Here is an 18,260-nt window from a genome sequence, read left to right on the forward strand (position 1 = left end):
AAGTTGCAATCTACTGCAGAGATAGCCTGCAGAGTTCTGTCATACTATCCAGGTCTGTGCCCAAACAATTTGAGCTTCTACTTTTAAAAATCCACCTTTTCAGAAACAAGTCTCTGACAGTTGCGCTTGCTATAGACCACCTTCTGCCCCCAGCTGTGCCCTGGACACCATATATGAATCGATTTCCCCCCATCGATCGTCAGAGCTCTAAACTGGGACATGCTTAACACCCCGGCCACCCTACAATCTAAGGTAGATGCCCTCAATCTCACACAAATTATCAATGAACCTACCAGGTACAACCCCAAATCCGTAAACACGGGCACCCTCATAGATATCATCCTAACCTACCTGCCCTCCAAATACACCTCTGCTGTCTTCAACCAGGATCCCAGCGATCACTGCCTCATTGCCTGCGTTCGTAATGGGTCTGCGGTCAAATGACCACCCCTCATCACTGTCAAACGCTCCCTAAAACACTTCAGCGAGCAGGCCTTTCTAATCGACCTGGCCCGGGTATCCTGGAAGGATATTGACCTTATTCCGTCAGTAGAGGATGCCTGGTTATTCTTTAAAAAGTGCTTACCTCACCATCTTAAATAAGCATGCCACATTCAAGAAATTTAGAACAAGGAACAGATATAGCCCTTGATTCACCCCAGACTTGACTGCCCTTGACCAACACAAAAACATCCTGTGGCGTACTGTATTAGCATCGAATAGCCCCTACGACATGCAACTTTAAAGGGAAGTTAGGAACCAATATACACAGGCAGTTAGGAAAGCAAAGGCTAGCTTTTTCAAACAGAAATTTGCATCTTGTAGCACAAAAAGTTCTGGGACACTGTAAAGTTCATGGAGAATAAGAGTACCTCCTCCCAGCTGCTCACTGCACTGAGGCTAGGAAACACTGTTACCACCGATAAATCCACTATAATTGAGAATTTCAATAACCATTTCTCTACGGCTGGCCATGCTTTCCACCTGGCTACCCCTACCCCGGTCAACTGCCCGGCACCCTCCACAGCAACACGCCAAAGCCCCCACCATTTCTCCTTCACCCAAATCCAGATAGCTGATGTTCTGAAAGAGCTGCAAAATCTGGACCACTACAAATCAGCCGGGCTAGACAATCTGGACCCTCTCTTTCTAAAATGATCTGCCAAAATTGTTGCATCCCCTATTACTAGCCTGTTCAACCTTTCTTTCGTATCGTCTGAGATTCCCAAAGATTGGAAAGCTGCCGCGATCATCCCCCTCTTCAAAGGGGGTGACACTCTAGACCCAAACTGCTACAGACCTATATCTATCCTACCCTGTCTTTCTAAGGTCTTCGAAATCCAAGTTAACAAACAGATTACCGACCATTTCGAATCCACCGTACCTTCTCCTCTTTGCAATCTGGTTTCAGAGCTGGTCATGGGTGCACCTCAGCCACGCTCAAGGTCCTAAACGACATCATAACCGCCATCGATAAGAGACATTACTGTGCAGCTGTATTCATCGATCTGGCCAAGGATTTCGACTCTGTCAATCACCACATTCTTATTGGCAGACTCGACAGCCTTGGTTTCTCAAATGATTGCCTTGCCTGGTTTACCAACTACTTCTCTGATAGAGTTCAGTGTGTCAAATCGGAGGGCCTGTTGTACGGACCTCTGGCAGTCTCTATGGGGGTGCCACAGGGTTCAATTCTCGGGCCGACTCTCTTCTCTGTATACATCAATGATGTTGCTCTTGCTGCTGGTGATTCTCTGATCCACCTCTACGCAGACGACACCATTCTGTATACTTCTGGCCCCTCTTTGGACACTGTGTTAACTAACCTCCAGACGAGCTTCAATGCCATACAACTCTCCTTCCGTGGCCTCCAACTGCTCTTAAATGAAAGTAAAACTAAATGCATGCTATTCAATCGATCACTGCCCGCACCTGCCCGCCGTCCAGCATCACTACTCTGGACGACTCTGACTTAGAATATGTGGACAACTACAAATACCTAGGTGTCTGGTTAGACTGTGAACTCTCCTTCCAGACTCACATTAAGCATCTCCAATCCAAAATTAAATCTAGAATCGGCTTCCTATATCGCAACAAAGCATCCTTCACTCATGCTGCCAAACATACCCTTGTAAAACTGACCATCCTACCGATCCTCGACTTTGGCGATGTCATCTATAAAATAGCCTCCAACACTCTACTCAACAAATTGGATGCAGTCTATCACAGTACCATCCGTTATGTCACCAATGCCCCATACACTACCCACCACTGCGACCTGTACGCTCTAGTTGGTTGGCCCTCGCTTCATACTTGTCGCCAGACCCACTGGCTACAGGTTATCTACAAGTCTCTGCTAGGTAAAGCCCCGCCTTATCTCAGCTCACTGGTCACCATAGCAGCACCCACTCGTAGCATGCGCTCCAGCAGGTATATCTCACTGGTCACCCCCAAAGCCAATTCCTTCTTTGGTCGCCTTTCCTTCCAGTTCTCTGCTGTCAATGACTGGAACAAACTGCAAAATTACTGAAGCTGGAGACTCATATCTCCCTCACTAGCTTTAAGCAGCAGCTGTCAGAGCAGCTCACAGATCACTGCACCTGTGCACAGCCCATCTGTAAACAGCCCATCTATCTACCTCATCCCCATACTGTATTTATTTATTTATCTTGCTGCTTTGCACCCCAGTATCTGTACTTGCACATTCATCTTCTGCACATCTACCATTCCAGTGTTTAATTGCTATATTGTAACTACTTCGCCACCATGGCCTATTTATTGCCTTAACTCCCTTATCTTACCTCATTTGCACTCACTGTTTTATTTTTTCTACTGTATTATTGACTGTATGTTTGTTTATTCCATGTGTAACTCTGTGTTGTTGTATGTGTCGAATTGCTATGGTTTATCTTGGCCAGGTCGCAGTTGTAAATGAGAACTTGTTCTCAACTAGCCTACCTGGTTAAATAAAGGTGAAATATATATACATTTTAAATTGACAAATACATTTTGTTTTGATTGAATGCACACAACCGCACAGTAGGTGGCGGCATGCACAAACAAAATGTCTAAACGCCATGATACCGAAGAAGAAAATAAAAAATCCGTTACCCGGAAGTACTTCGTTATTTTGGCCTGCTTCACACGAAGGTAACGAAAATAGAGTTGATGCTGCGCCGAGTTCCACAGATCTTTGCATGGTAAGGATTTTGTTGGAATTCGCCATAATTGTAGACAGAGCGTTTTACTAAAGATACAGATCTGTGGTAGTGCACAGTCTATGTACTTTCTAAGACCTTCGTGACATGACATCATTTGTACAAAAACCTCTGACTCATGAATAGCTCAGCAGAGTTAGATAACGTTTGCTATAGCTGTACTTCTTACAAACTAAATAGCTAATTATTTCTAGCTAATTATTTGTGGCTCTTTCAAAACAAGTTTTTAAAGAAGACGTGATACCCTGACTACCATATGGAAGTAAGTAATGTTAACTAGCCTTGCATTAGTAATCAATCCAAAACATTCATCAGTTTGTTTAACGTTACCCACACATTTGCTAGCTAGAGCTAGACTAACTGTTAATGTCAGAGTGACTTGACTTTTATGAAAATTCGTTTATAGAATGTGGCTACAGTCAAAGACTTGCATGTATCAAATCATCATGGATTGCAAATCCTTTTTTTACACGAGTGGGGAGTGATTGGTGGTGGGGGAGTTAAACATTTTTCCAATGCAGTGTCTGTACTATAAAGAGGAGGGCGTTTATCTTCAGGAGAAAGGGCAAGTGAAGGAATTTATCCCAGTCATCTCTTCTGTTCCCAACATGGCTAACATCAAAGAGAGAGACAAGTCAAATACTAACTGCATTTGAGATGTTATCCTTGCATACATTTTTCACACCTTATTGTGGCCCTGAAACGTTGTCCTCCTAAAAGTAGAGGATGAGATATGTGAGTACTTTAGTGAGACTTGAGCGGCACAAGCTGCGGAAGAGAAGCATTGGCTGAGTTCTTTCCCACTTGCTGAATTGTTTTTAATGGTTCTTTGGTTTCTTCTTTGTTTGGCAGATGTCTCCTGTGCAGCCTACATAAGGATGATGAAGAATCACGAAGAAGATGTAAGTTACCATCATTCACTCTTTTACCTTGACCCTCTTCTCCACTGTAGCCTCAGGTTAACAAAGAATTGTTGGGTGAAAAAAAAAGTTTCTACAGTAGTCGGTCAAGAGCCATCCATGACTTGGAACCACCTACACCATGTTGTATCACTTCCTCATTGCACTGCTCAAGCTGTTGATTCATCAATTTAGCTAGACTAAAGTCTATAGTTCCCTCTGTTAGTCAAACCACTTCTTTGTTTATCTCTGCAGGAGTTTGTTGCAGTGCGCGTCCAAGACCCTCGGGTTCAGAATGAAGGCTCTTGGAACTCGTACGTGGACTTCAAGATATTCCTTCACGTGAGTATCCATTCACCATAGACATAGGCTAAACCTTACAAAGAAGCAGTTGTCTCAATGAGTGTGTAAGTCCTTAGGCCATATTAGAGCTGTAGAACCCAAGTCTTGGGAAGGGCTAGTTTGAAATTACTTAAGACTCATTGTATGCATTTGTCATAGATGAGTCAGGATCAGAGAAAACAAATGACTACTCACTAGGGTTGGGCGGTATACCGTATGTTACAGTATACCGGTATTTAGTATTTATGCACGGACCTGTCTGGGTTTTTACTTTACCTTCTATAACGGTATTTGAATGTTTTTTTTATTTTTATATGTCATATGCCGTGTGTAACATCCTTTATAGTTTACACCGCTACTTGAGTCAGTCCTCTCCGCTCTTTCAACTCAAAGCGGAATATGCAAAGCATGAATATGTTGGCTACATGAAGAAACATCTAAGGTATTTTTGTAAATTCAATCTGGAGACAAGTGCCAGAGTGTGTTTTGGGCGTTTCACTGTCGGAGCTTTCAGAGTGCACACTGGACTCTCGGGCCGACGAGTAGGGTTGATCCGAGTGTTCTGACTTCAACGGCAGTAAAGCACCCAAGAAAACTGGCTAACGTTGGCTAGCTTGCTAGCTACTTCCAGACACAAATGAGAGAATCTCACACTGACCATTTTATTGGCCTAGCAGAGCACGTTAGGGTGTTCATGTTATCCAACGCGTTGGTGACTGACTGCTGCTGCCGGCCATATTCAACAAGTGTTGAGCGTTCGTAAATTCATCAGTTATTCTGCGCTCTAGCACACTCAGACGAGAATGCTCTGAAATCGGAGTAGATAGCCAGAGTGAATTTACGAACGTATCGTAATGTAGCCAACGATTATAGGGTCCCCTAGGAAACACTGAACATCACTTTGGTTCTTACCCTGTCACAGTAACTCCTCCCTGGCATTTTCATTCATTCATGTCAAACAACACTATTATTTATTCAGCTATAGAATTAGAATAAACATTCTATTTCCATGATGCTAACAGTTCACCCAAGTGTTTTGATCTAAATCACAAGTGAAATCGCAATTGCAACATTTGGTTTAAAATAAGGCCTTGCTTTTTTGCCCATATCGTGCAACCCTACGTGGCAGTGTGGAAATTATCTAAAATGATTGCAGAAATGCAGGAAATTATTTTAGGTTGAAGTTGAATTGAACAGTATAAAACAATCAGAATGGAGAAAGACCCGTTGACATCACTTAGAATGTATGTGTTGCCAGTAGCGGTGCGTGGGTAAAATCTCTGGCAGTCACTTTTGTTGCACACACATCCGGATGATGCTGCGTACCATTTTGCGCGATGACGCTGTAGGTGTGATAGAAGAGTTAGAACCACCGAGTTACCGCAAGTCGCAAAGACAAAGGTCCACAAGTCCAGGTCCATTTCAACTTCAACGTTTTAACATCATCAAATCACCTACAATGCATTCGGAAAGTATTCAGACTCCTACCCTTTTTCTGCATTTTTTACGTTACAGCCTTATTCTAAAATTGATTAAATAAAAATGTTCCTCATCAATCCATACACAATACCCCACAATGACAAAGTGAAAACAGGTTTTTAGAAATGTTTGCAAATTGATAAAAAAATAAAATAAATGGATACCTTATTTACATAAGTATTCAGACCTTTTGCTATGAGACTCGAAATTGAGCTCAGGTGCATCCTGTTTCCATTGATCATCCTTGAGATGTTTCTACAACTTAATTGGAGTCCACCTGTGATCAATTCTATTGATTGGACATGATTTGGAAAGGCACACACCTGTCTATATAAGGTCCCACAGTTGACAGTGCATGACAGAGCAAAAACCAAGCCATGAGGTCGAATGAATTGTCTGTTGAGCTCCGAGACAGGATTGTGTCGAGGCACAGATCTGTGGAAGGGTACCCAAGGTCCCCAAGAACACAGTGGTCTCCATCATTCTTAAATGGAAGAAGTTTGGAACCACCAAGGCTCTTCCTAGAGCTGGCCGCCCAGCCAAACTGAGCAATCGGGGGAGAAAGGCCTTGGTCAGGGAGGTGACCAAGAACCCGATGGTCACTCTGACAGAGCTCCAGCGTTCGCCTGTGGAGATGGGAGAACCTTCCAGAAGGACAACCATCTCTGCAGCATTCCACCCACTAATCAGGCCTTTATGGTAGAGTGGCCAGACGGAAGCCACTCTTCAGCAAAAGGCACATGACAGCCCACTTGGAGTTTGCCAAAAGGCACCTAAAGGACTCTCAAACCATGAGAAACAAGATTCTCTGGTCTGATGAAACCAAGATTGAACTCTTTGGCCTGAATGCCAAGTGTCACGTTTGTAGGAAACCTGGCACCATCCCTATGATGAAGCTTGGTGGTGACAGCATCATGCTTTTGGGATATTTTTCAGAGGCAGGGACAGGGAGACTAGTCAGGATCGAGGAAAAGATGAACAGAGCAAAGTATAGAGAAATCCTTGATGAAAACCTGCTCCAGAACGCTCAGGACCTCGAACTGGTGCAAAGGTGCACCATTCCAACAGGACAATGACCCTAAGCACACAGCCAAGACAACACAGGAGTGGCTTCGGGACAAGTCTCTGAATGTCTTTGAGTGACCCAGCCAGAGCCCGGACTTGAACCCGATCGACATCTCTTGAGACCTGAAAATAGCTGTGTAGTGACGCTTCCCATCCAACCTGACAAAGCTTGAGGGGATCTGCAGAGAAATACAGGTGTGCCAAGCTTGTAGCGTCATACCCAAGAAGACTCAAGGCTGTAATCACTGCCAAATGTGCTTACAAGAAAGTACTGAGTAAAGGGTCTAAATACTTATGTAAATGTGATATTTCAGTTTTTATTTTTCATATGTTTGCAAAAAAAAGTCTAAACCTGTTTTTGCTTTGTCATTATGGTGTATTGTGTGTAGATGGATGAAAAAAACCTATTTAATACATTTTAAAATAAGGCTGTAACCTAACAATGTGGAAAAAGTGAGGGGGTCTCAAAATTTTCCGTTTACACCGTATGCTTAGTCTAATACAGTGAGAACTAGAGGTCGACCGATTATGATTTTTCAACGCCGATACCGATTTATTGGAGGACAAAAAAAGCTGATACCGATTAATCGGACGATTTTTATATATATATATATATATATATATATCTCATACACACACACTTTTGTAATAATGACAATTGCAACAATACTGAATGAACAATGAACACTTTTATTTTAATTTAATATAATACATAAATACACACACACACACAGCTCTGAAGTGACAATGATACTGAAGAGTCTGCTTAGGAGACAAATACTCTCAACTGTTTGAATAAAAATAGAGTTTAAGTTACCTGTGATGAATGTTGAAAACAAAAACTGTCATTTCTATATGCAGGAAATCCTATTTTAATAATGGGCATGGTAAGAATTGACGACCAAAGTGCGAGTCATAATTCCCATGACACCTTCTAGCAAAATCTGAAAAGCGGTTCCTTCATTTATTCCATAGGATATTTTTAGATTCACTTAAAATAATGTCTGTGTTTCGTGTAGGCTTACACCACCTTGCCAATTTTATAACTGTGTAGATATCCATAGGACAAGGTAACTCTGATCAATATTGGCTAAATATAAGTGAAGATTATTTTTTTTGTAGAGTAGATTTATGAATTTTTTTTGACAAACGTTACCTTATCCTAGTGAGATTTACACGGGTATCAAAACGTCGAGGCAGTTTAAGCCTGCACGAAACACAGACCTTATTTGAAGTAGATCAAGACATTCTCTATGGCAGACATGAACAGCAAAATAACGAAGGAACCCCTTTCAAGTTCAGCCGCAAGTTATTACAGGAATTATAACGCGTCGACTATTTCTCTCTAAACCATATACCTTTGACTAATCCGGAAACTATCACCTCGAAAACAAAATGTTTATTCCGTTCCGTATTTTATCTAACGGGTGGCATCCATGAGTCTAAATATTCCTGTTACATTGCACAACCTTCAATGTTATGTCATAATTACATAAAATTCTGGCAAATTAGTTCGCAAAGAGCCAGGCGGCCCAAACTGTTGCATATACCCTGACTCTGCGTGCAATGAACGCAAGAGAAATTACACCATTTCACCTGGTTAATATTGCCTGCTAACCTGGATTTCTTTTAGCTAAATATGCAGGTTTAAAAATATATACTTGTGTATTGATTTTAAGAAAGGCATTGATGTTTATGGTTAAGTACACATTGGAGCAATGACAGTCATTGATTGATTGTACAGGCAGGCTCCTCGTGGAGTGCAATGTAATCAGGTGTTAGAGCATTGGACTAGTTAACTGTAAGGTTGCAAGATTGGATCCCCCGAGCTGACAAGGTTAAAAATCTGTCGTTCTGCCCCTGAACGAGGCAGAACGTTCCTAGGCCGTCATTGAAAATAAGAATGTGTTCTTAACTGACTTGTCTAGTTAAATAAAGATTAAATAAAGGTGTAATTTAAAAAATATATATATATATATATAAATAAATAAAATCGGCGCCCAAAAATACCGATTTCCGATTGTTATGAAAACTTGAAATCGGCCCCGATTAATCGTCCATTCCGATTTAATTGGTCGACCTCTAGTGAGAACTAAAGATATAAAATACTATTTAGTCCAGTCAACATAATATTTAGCTTATGTGGCTGCCCATTGTTCTGATTCCTGTGTGTTCGTGCAAGTAGAAAAAACATGTTGACTACCTCCTTGTAGAGAAACGCCAATGCCATCCTCCTCTCTTCTCTTTCATGTTGGCGAAACGGTCTAGCACTCTGTCATACAGCACACGCTTTTATTTCTTGTTGTCCTAGGCTACCTGGCTAAAATGCTTGTTCGGTAGCCTAACTTCCTTTCATGGGCAGCGTTAAGATAGTTAACATTAGTCTTCTATATCTAGTTACGTATTGAACTTCCATCCTCTCTGGCCATGGGCACAACAATGTATGAATTAATGGTTGGATCAGTATCGCCGTTATAATCATCATTGGCCAGTACAGAGAATTAAGTAAACACAAATCCCAATCTCCATCCATGGCTAACTTAACAAAGGGCCAATTTGTATCCACCGGATGTGCCAGGACGATTTACAGTTGAGCTCAACACTGATTGGCTATTTTATACTTTTTTTATCAAGGGAGGCCAAATGCTCGCTGGCGGCATCAATGTCATACTCTTTTGGACCCAACAGCATCAGATTGATGGCCTACACATACAGAGACAGAGGGGCGCTGTTTTGCTCTTTCGGATGCTGTCTCCAGTGAGATGCATTCAGCCTCTAACGAATTGAAGGAAAAAATGAAACAGAGACAAGATACATTATTTTATGTTTTTTCATTTTGGGGGGGAAACCTGGCTTCCCTTGGCATCCACGAGTACACGCCACTGCGTGTTGCATAAAATACAGTCAAAAATGTTTAAAAAATACAGTGATTTGACATTTTGACCACATCGCACTGCCCTACTACTCCCATCAGCAATTCAACCGGTGTTGAGCGTTCGTAAATTCATCAGTTATTCTGCGCTCTGAAACAGTTGTTGCAGTGATGTTCTACTGAAATGGATACTTGCATAGTTGAGTCTTTTTGTTAAGTTTTACTACGCAATACATTTTATTTTATTTTTTAAAGCTGCGTTAGACCGAATTGCTTACACAAACTGACCAGCTCCAATAGACGAACGTGTGCTATATTGCAGACCAATCCAAACTCCACTCTCGGCATGTCCAGCCCACTCATTATCTCAGCCAATCATGGGTAGCGGGAATGTTGCTTCCTTTTTCTGTGACTTAAAAAACTAGGCTCGTAATTTAACAATTTTATTCATATTTACAGATGGCATACAAGTTTGTTATTAAGGCACATGAAAGTGCACATCTTCGAGGCATTTCTGCCAAAAGAACTCCTGTGAAGTAGTGACCCACGACAGTTTCCTGAAACTGGTCACATTTGATCAACAGTCTCACACATCCATACATACCTCGAAATCACGTTGTTTGTTACGCTTCCTTTGGAGGTCTAGAGAATTTTGTATTAGCCGAAACTGCTAGAATGATCCTCTGGCTTTTTTATTGGATGTTACATTTCAAGAACCCTCCCCCCACATGCCCATAGAAGAAGGGGTGCTGCGTGTTATGTTCGTCAGTTTAGTTTTCCGACCGTTTAGGACACATTTTGCAGAGTTATTGTGTATGCTAGTTTGCAACATTGTAGAAAATGGAAGAAAACTTGCCCTTTCGTGTACCCGTTTCGCTGCCGACTCTCACTCCCTCTCCCCCCTTTGCGCATGGAGTGAAGGGAGAGATGCTTTCTGATAAGCACAAGCATATGACAGTTGAGCAGCATTTCTAAATGTAAAACACCGTTTTTAAACAATTTTACTGAGGAGTCACAGCTTTCTGAGTGTAAAAAAAACTATAACAGAGGAAAAACCACCGCTAAACAGAGTATGAAACCTTTTTTGTAGGACATTAAATTGACTGTTAGATTAATTACATGGCTATCCAGCAGCAATATAACATTTGGTGTGTTTTGAGTTCCCACTCCCTCAAGTGGTGAATTATATAGCCGAGGCCAATATGCACAAAAAATATGCCGGCAAATTATCTCTTAAAGAGCTAAAAATACATCTGATAATTCTGAGTCTCATTTTGACATGTTGCACATCAAAATATCCATCATGCGTTCCCTGAACATATAAGATAAATAACTTCTTTCATGTGTTACTTGGCCCAGACAAAGTTCATCTAGAGCCCTGCCACTAATGGAAAGTCAATTTATTGCAATATTACTTTTTGTCCATATTGCCCAGCTCTCTAGTTTGGGCTTGATGTTTTCACTCCCATTGGTGTTGTCTGTATCCGCAGGATGTAATGGTGCACCGTCTCTTTTTACTCGCAGACCAACAGCAAGTCCTTCACTGCCAAGACGTCCTGTGTGCGCCGGCGCTACAGTGAGTTTGTCTGGCTCAAGAAGAGGATGCAGAAAAACACTGGCTTGGTGTAAGTCATAGCATTGTCCCCCAATGTGCTTGGCTTAACTGCTTGTTTGAAAAATAATTACAAACACCAATGTGAAGTTGTCCTGTTCTGGGAGCTATGGGTTATTCTCTGTCCCCTGTCTGTCCTATAGACCTGTCCCAGACCTGCCCAACAAGTCCTTCTTCTCCTTCAGTGGTGAGGACTTCCTGGAGAAGAGGAGGAAAGGCCTGCAGTCCTTCCTGGACAAGTCAGTTCCTCTCCTAAGTTAATAATTAGCAATGACTTCACCATTTCAATTATAGTGCTTGCTTGTTCCCTCTATTTGTCATTGTCACACCTAGAATGAGCACAAAGGAAAAATGGTACCATGACTAGTCAACGATAGAGAGACCACAGCATTGAGCATGGCATTGACATACCTTGTTTGTCTGTCTTCAGAGTGTGCAGCATGACAGTGTGTCTGTCAGACAGCCAGCTCCACCTCTTCCTGCAAACCCAACTGCCGGTTGGTCACATCCTAGACTGTGTGCAGGGCCACACCCCCTACACTGTGACAGAGGCCATCCTCACCTATGCCTCGTCCAATCAGGGCTGGGTTCAGGAAGAGGACTCGACCCAGGAGCCTAGTCTCACTCCAGTTCCTTATGAGTCCATGGAGAGGTAAGACTGGAGCAGATAAAACTGTCCACACGGGCCCAAATAAGGCGTAGGTTTGAGTTTAAATGCCTGGTGTGCTCTTGAATAGACTTGAGTGTGTTCAATTAACACATTGTTTTAGGCCAGGATTCAATCTGGACCGCGGAAGACCCGCGTTGTAGCGCGATGGTCATGTAAAGGTAATTTCCGATTGATCCGACATCTTCAGCGTTTACTTTGAACGTTAGGTTAACTTTGCCTATAAATTGTGCAGAGCCAAAAAGGGCCGGTCGGATTGAATTTCAGCCTAAGTCTTTGCAGATGCATGCAATTCTACGGTAACAGAATGAGGACGGCTTTTAACAATTATCACGTAAAATTGGACAAAAACACATTTACTCTTAAGAACAGTGCAGATGAGAAGTTTGGTAACAGAATGACAGCACAAGGCGGTATTCTGTTTCTAAGCTTTGCATCTGCACTGTTCTTGAAGTAAATATGTGTATAAAAATGTCTGTGAAAATGGTTAAAAGTAGTCCTTGTGCATAGTTGCATCGTCTGCTTAACTTTGCAATTAATTGGTTTTAGTTTGATATGCATTTTTAAAGTGAAAAATCTGACTCAGCATCAATCTGTTACCCATACCTGTTTTTCAGGTTTTACATGTCAATATAAAGGTAATGTTGAGTAGTGGTACTCTATGGCCTTCTCTTTCCCCACAGCCCTGCTCCTCATCTACCTACCCTGCAATGTCAAAAGCCCCTGAGCCCTGTGAACCTCGCCTCCAGTGAGCCAGAGGGCCTACGGACTGAGAAGTTCCTAGCTGACGCCGAAGACATAGACACTGTGGAGACCCCAGAGGTCACCCAGGAGGACCGCAATGTAGTCCAGGCAGAGGCCATCCTGGAGATACAAAGCCCAGTGGAGACTATCTTTAAGTGGGACAGCCATGAAGAATCTACTCCAGAGAGGCTCGACCATGAGGCGATGATCCACCACCAAGGGGATTGTCAACTGCAGACACCTGTGGAAGTGCACTGTGAAAAGGACACAGGCTTGGAGGAGGAGTGTGTAGTGGAGGTGACGACTGAGAGGGTCATTGAGGAGGTGAGCCATGCTGACATAACTACAGAGACAATCCCTCCCAAACAGAGTAGCCTAGACCCAGATAGCCACGAGGAACTGATCCACCAAGGGGAATGTAAACAGCAGACACCTGAGGAAGAGGCCACAGGCCTGGGGAAGGAGTGTGTATCAGAAGAGGCCAATACTGACACGACTACAGAGACAATCCCTCCCACACAGCGTAGCCCAGAGCTAGACATCCATGAGGAAACTCCTCGAGATGGAGATAGCCTAAGGGAGACAGTTCTAGAGGACCTTAGCCTTGCGGAGGAAGCTCAAGAAAGCCTCAGTCATGAGAAGACAACCTCAGAAGGGGACAGCAACAAAGACACAGTAACAGCCATTGAGCTGGACAGCCAAGGGCACATGGATGAGATTAAATCCCATATAGAGATCAGCCTAGAGGAAGAGTGTCATGAGATCACATCAGAAGAGGTGGAACGTGTTGATGACTCAACCCAAAAGGTAGAAAGTGGAGATGAGACACCCCAGAAGAAGAAGGCTCCCTTGGACATTCAACAAGTAGATGATCAGCTGGACACAACCCAAGAGGTTGAGATTGATGAGGAAATGAATGGAAAGGATGGGGAGAGTCTTGGGGATGGGGCAACAACATCTGATGGGAGTAGCCATAAGGAGAGCGACAACCAGGATTCTGCCAATAACGACAATGCAATACAAGAGACGAATGGCTACATGGAGACAGCTCCCGAGAAGGAAAATCACCAAACAGACTGCACAGAGGCAGAAAAAGCCTGCAACAACCCAGACACTGTAATTCCCGAAACTAACCGAGGTCCCTCACATGATGAAATCACACCTGAGGTACCCAATGCTCAGGGGACCAATGGTGTCAAAGTTAGAGAGGACAGGGATATTTTGTACATGGTCAACAGTTGCTCTGCGAAAACCCTAGACAATGAATCTTCAGAGCTAGTGGGTGATGGAGTTGAGATAAAGGACATGAGAATCCAAGAGAGCAGTCATCTGGAGTATGAGGGCCACTGTACGGAGCAGGACATCTCATTAGCCCAGGAGGGTAATACTGAGGCCTCAGAAGTGAGCCAGGAATGGGAAGCCCATGGCTTCACTGCTGCTACAAACCAGACTGTGAGCCCAGAGATGGAGCCCTAGATATTAGGCTGCTGCATGCACTCTGAACCTGAACAATGGATAGTGGGATGTCTTCTGCCAAAGAAATAACCAGTCTCTCACTCACCCTGCACGCCTATTCTCACACTCCAGCTGAGCTCTGCTTTGCTTGCGTTGATGAACTTCCACTGTTGGGCAGCAGAGAGTGCTCAAAGTCACAGTAATACCTGAGTCTATGGGTGAGAACCTCCCCAAGCTGACAAGCCCAGTGTATCACGCTTTGTATTTGATCATTGACTCTCGTCAAGTCTGGCACTTTCATGTGTTCCTCTGTATACCCTGTGAACTTGGGCCTATAAGGGTATTAGTCCATTTTACTCAACCGGCTGTAGTGCCCCAATGGCATTAATGTGACAATTATTTTGTCCATTAATCCACATGCCTTAACGCTGTATGCTTGACTATGAGGGGCGAACGTGTCCCAACCTGCCCCAAGTCCCTCTGATGCATGTGCCCGTCTGAACACCTGCCTTGATGAAGCAAAACTTCCTTCAACTGAACAGCAGCAAAACCGAGGTCCTGCTTGTTGGCACCCACTATCAGGTCCAGCACTCACCAATAACACCCCTCACCATAGCAGGACAGAACACGCCTCTCTCCCCCTGAGTTTCCAGTCTGGGTGTAAAGCTTGATTCCTCCCTGACCTTTGACAGCCACATCAAACAACCGCGTAAAGCGTCATTCTATCTCAAGGCTGGACTACCTCAACACACTCTTCATCGGGAACCCAGGCAGGAGTCTCCAGAAGCTCCAGTACATCCAGAACAGAGTTTCCAGGATCGAAAACGCCATCACATCAACCCCATCCCGGCATCTCTGCACTGGCTCCCCGTCTCATTACGGATTGAATTCAAAACCCTCCTGCGGACATTCCAGTCAGTGTGTTCATGGCAATGCCCCTCCTTATCTAAAATAACTACTCTCCCTCCATAACCTCACCTGCACCCTTAGGACAAGCGACTCCACGCACCCAGGACCAAGCTCAGCTCCTTGGGGGATCAGACTTTCAGCTCGACCGCCCCCAGCCTCTGGAATGCCCTCCCGGACCACCTGAAGGCACCACAGACTCTGGGCTCCTTTAAAATGGGCCTAAAGACCTTTCTCTTTAGGAAGACTTTTAAATCAAATTTTATTTGTCACATGGTTCGTTAACAACAAGTGTAGACTAACAGTGAAATGCTTACTTACGGGTCCTTTTCCAACAATGCAAAGTTAGATAAAGAAAGCTGGGCTTGTCCTTGTCCCTTGTAGCGTCAGCTGTGTTCTTTGTGTCAGTTGCCCGGTCTAGTTGTCCCAAAAAACGTTTTTATATTTGTTTTAAAATTTATTTGATGCACTTTGAGATGATTCTGTATAATGAAAAGTGCTTTACAAATGTAATTTATTATTATTGTGTGATCCATAACTGTCGCAGTTAAGTCGTGATCATGAATTTGGAGTCCGTGAAAGTTTTGCAAGACACAACTTATCTTGCAATCAACTTTGACTGCGTTTAATTAATAACTTACAGCAAACAGTGTCATCCTGCATGCATTCCCATTGCTGTTGTGGGTGGTTTCTTGGTTCAACTTGAATAAACAGGGATGAGGGTCGTTCCACCTCAAAAAGCACAAGTAAGAGGATTTCGACACCCACCATCTCAGATTGTGCCGTAATCGTTTATGTAGTTAGAAACGGATAAGATTAGCGTTCCTGAAACATTATTTTGTTTAAATATCATTTGATATCTGAGAAATTAAAGGCCCAATGCAGTCGTGTTTATCTCGGTATCAAATATTTTCTGGGTAACAATTAAGTACCTTCCTGTGATTTGTTTATTTTTGAACATTTTAATTTTAAACAAAAAAGCTCCTTAGCAAAGAGACATTTCTCAAGCAAGAATTTGGAGAGTAGACCCAGTGGGGAGGGGAAAACTGAAAACTAGCTGTTATTGGCAGAGATGTTTGGAACTATTTCTTATTGGTTTATTAACTTAATTACCGCCTGGTGACGTCACCAAGCAGGCCAAAACTCCATCCCAGGCAGAAATTTCAGGTAGTCTTTTCAAACAGCTCTTACACTAAAAGGCCATTATCATTTTCTGTGTTCTTCCAACGTCATAGTGTATTATTCTAACCTCATATATTTGACTGCACTGGGACTCTAATTGATTGCACCCAAATTGGCCATTTTAATTTATTGGATTTATATATCATCGTCAATAAATATAGTACCTAACATCCGATTTGGACCATAATTCCTCCTAACAATGAGTAAGACATTAGGAATCCAATAAAATGATCACAAGCCTCCCACGGACCTAGCCTTGCAAAGCCGCCGGATCCCGCGAGCTTACATTAAACGTTGTATGGATATGTATGTTCACTGTAAGCTTGAGGGATCAGGACCCCCCCCCCACAACAAGTAATGTTCCAAGCTGCTTGTCAGACATAACTGATACTGGTTGTTGGAGTGAGACTGGTGGCTTTTGACCACTTTATTGGATTCTTCCTGTCTTGCATAATGGTAGGAAGAAGTTTGGTTCAAATTGGATGTTGTACTATATTTGTTGAATATGATGTGAATCCTAAAAATGTTAAGGGACAATTTGGGTGCAATCAATTAGCTTACTTTGACAGAGCAAACTACATTTCAACAAAATAATGTTGCAGGAATGCTAATCTTATCTGTTTTCTAATTACAGAAACTATTTCAGAACAATCTGAGATGGTGGGTGTCATGGCTTGCCATGTTAGCCAATTGAGCCGAAGGCTGCATGGACACTAGCTTTACTAGGCTGTCTGTCCTCGGGGCGGAGTTAGTTACAGTATAGGTATAGTAAACGGTACTCAACACTGGTATCTTTGTAAATTGTCAACATGTTACACCAATGCAGTCAGAGCTAACATATGCTTCACAGGGATACTTCATTATTTTATTTCAAGATGAGCTGTTTGTATTTTTCCAACACTGAGAAAAGGGACTATTTATGTTTTGTGTGGGTAGACAACTACATTAGATATAATTGGTCATGATACTTGTAGTGCATTTGAAATTATGACAGGATCACTGTTCTACTGGGTGTGTGGGTGTGTGAAACATGATGTGGGGTGGACTACTAGAGGAAGCATAGAGTGCAGATTTAACTATAGCCAACCTTCTGTTAGACCACATTGTCTGGTAACATTTCTGGTATCATGCTTCCCTAGATTCTTTCATCTGGCTATGTTTGTTCTCATATTCTGCATTTTAACAGGTGCATTAGTTATTTTAAGTGGTAGATGGTTCCCGGACACACGGTTTTAGATTTTCAATGTTATGTATTTTAGACACATGGATTTACAAGGGCAATATTATACCAATCATCTAAAATGACAACAACCTAGGAAAGCACCTGTTGACTGTTTTATTTTTAATATCATTTTAATTGGAAATAAAATGATAGTTTCCCCCCACCCACCCAAACTTTGCATCCATGAGTCTATTTTAATGCATGACATTTGTCAGACTTGCACAGTCAAGCAAGTTCATATGTGACAATTTTCTAACAGAAAATATATTTTTACAAGCGCAACAATCAAAACAATGATTTAATATTATTCATTATCATGTATTCCAATTTAAATGAAACAAGAGTGGCGCAATCCTGACCCCTTGTGGCTTACATATTTCATGTCGGCATCAAAAGAACAAGCACTTTTGCCTTCCTTCAGACACCAGGCTGTTGGAGGCACAAGTTGGTATGCATTGCAGTGTAGTAGTACTCGAGACCGATCTAGAGACCACATATTGAGTGTCTCATGTCTCGGGATCTGAGACATTTTTAATCGGTCTCGGACAATGAATACTCGCTATTTCTTCCCGAGACCAGCGGAGTAAACAAAAACCA

At 42.7% G+C, this 18,260-nt stretch overlaps 1 protein-coding gene across 3 annotated transcripts; it reads left to right on the top strand.

Annotated features, from left to right (window-relative positions):
- The first annotated feature begins 3,167 nt into the window (after nucleotides 1–3,167).
- On the top strand, nucleotides 3,168–17,836 carry LOC120029375. Of its 3 annotated transcripts, none has more exons than XM_038974600.1 (7): nucleotides 3,168–3,200; nucleotides 4,071–4,120; nucleotides 4,373–4,459; nucleotides 11,400–11,500; nucleotides 11,631–11,726; nucleotides 11,918–12,139; nucleotides 12,838–17,836. In XM_038974600.1, the coding sequence occupies exons 2-7, from the start codon at nucleotides 4,097–4,099 to the stop codon at nucleotides 14,372–14,374; spliced, it is 2,067 nt and encodes a 688-aa protein (XP_038830528.1). In that variant the 5' UTR covers nucleotides 3,168–3,200; nucleotides 4,071–4,096; the 3' UTR covers nucleotides 14,375–17,836. The 3 variants fall into 3 exon arrangements, with proteins under 3 accessions (XP_038830528.1, XP_038830527.1, XP_038830529.1); XM_038974599.1 differs by lacking the exon at nucleotides 3,168–3,200 and adding an exon at nucleotides 3,336–3,480; XM_038974601.1 differs by lacking the exons at nucleotides 3,168–3,200; nucleotides 4,071–4,120 and having other exon boundaries at nucleotides 11,366–11,500.
- The last annotated feature ends 424 nt before the right edge of the window (nucleotides 17,837–18,260 follow it).

Source organism: Salvelinus namaycush, chromosome 35 (assembly GCF_016432855.1).
Source record: "Salvelinus namaycush isolate Seneca chromosome 35, SaNama_1.0, whole genome shotgun sequence".
NCBI lineage: Eukaryota > Metazoa > Chordata > Actinopteri > Salmoniformes > Salmonidae > Salvelinus > Salvelinus namaycush.

What these genes read in the sequence shown, in the direction of transcription:
- LOC120029375 (XM_038974600.1), top strand. Translation starts at nt 4,097, where the DNA reads ATGATGAAGAATCACGAAGAAGAT. An exon ending in TGAAGAATCACGAAGAAGAT is followed by an intron (nt 4,121 to 4,372) that starts GTAAGTTACCAT and finishes TTATCTCTGCAG; the next exon opens with GAGTTTGTTGCAGTGCGCGT. An exon ending in CTGCAGTCCTTCCTGGACAA is followed by an intron (nt 11,727 to 11,917) that starts GTCAGTTCCTCT and finishes GTCTGTCTTCAG; the next exon opens with AGTGTGCAGCATGACAGTGT.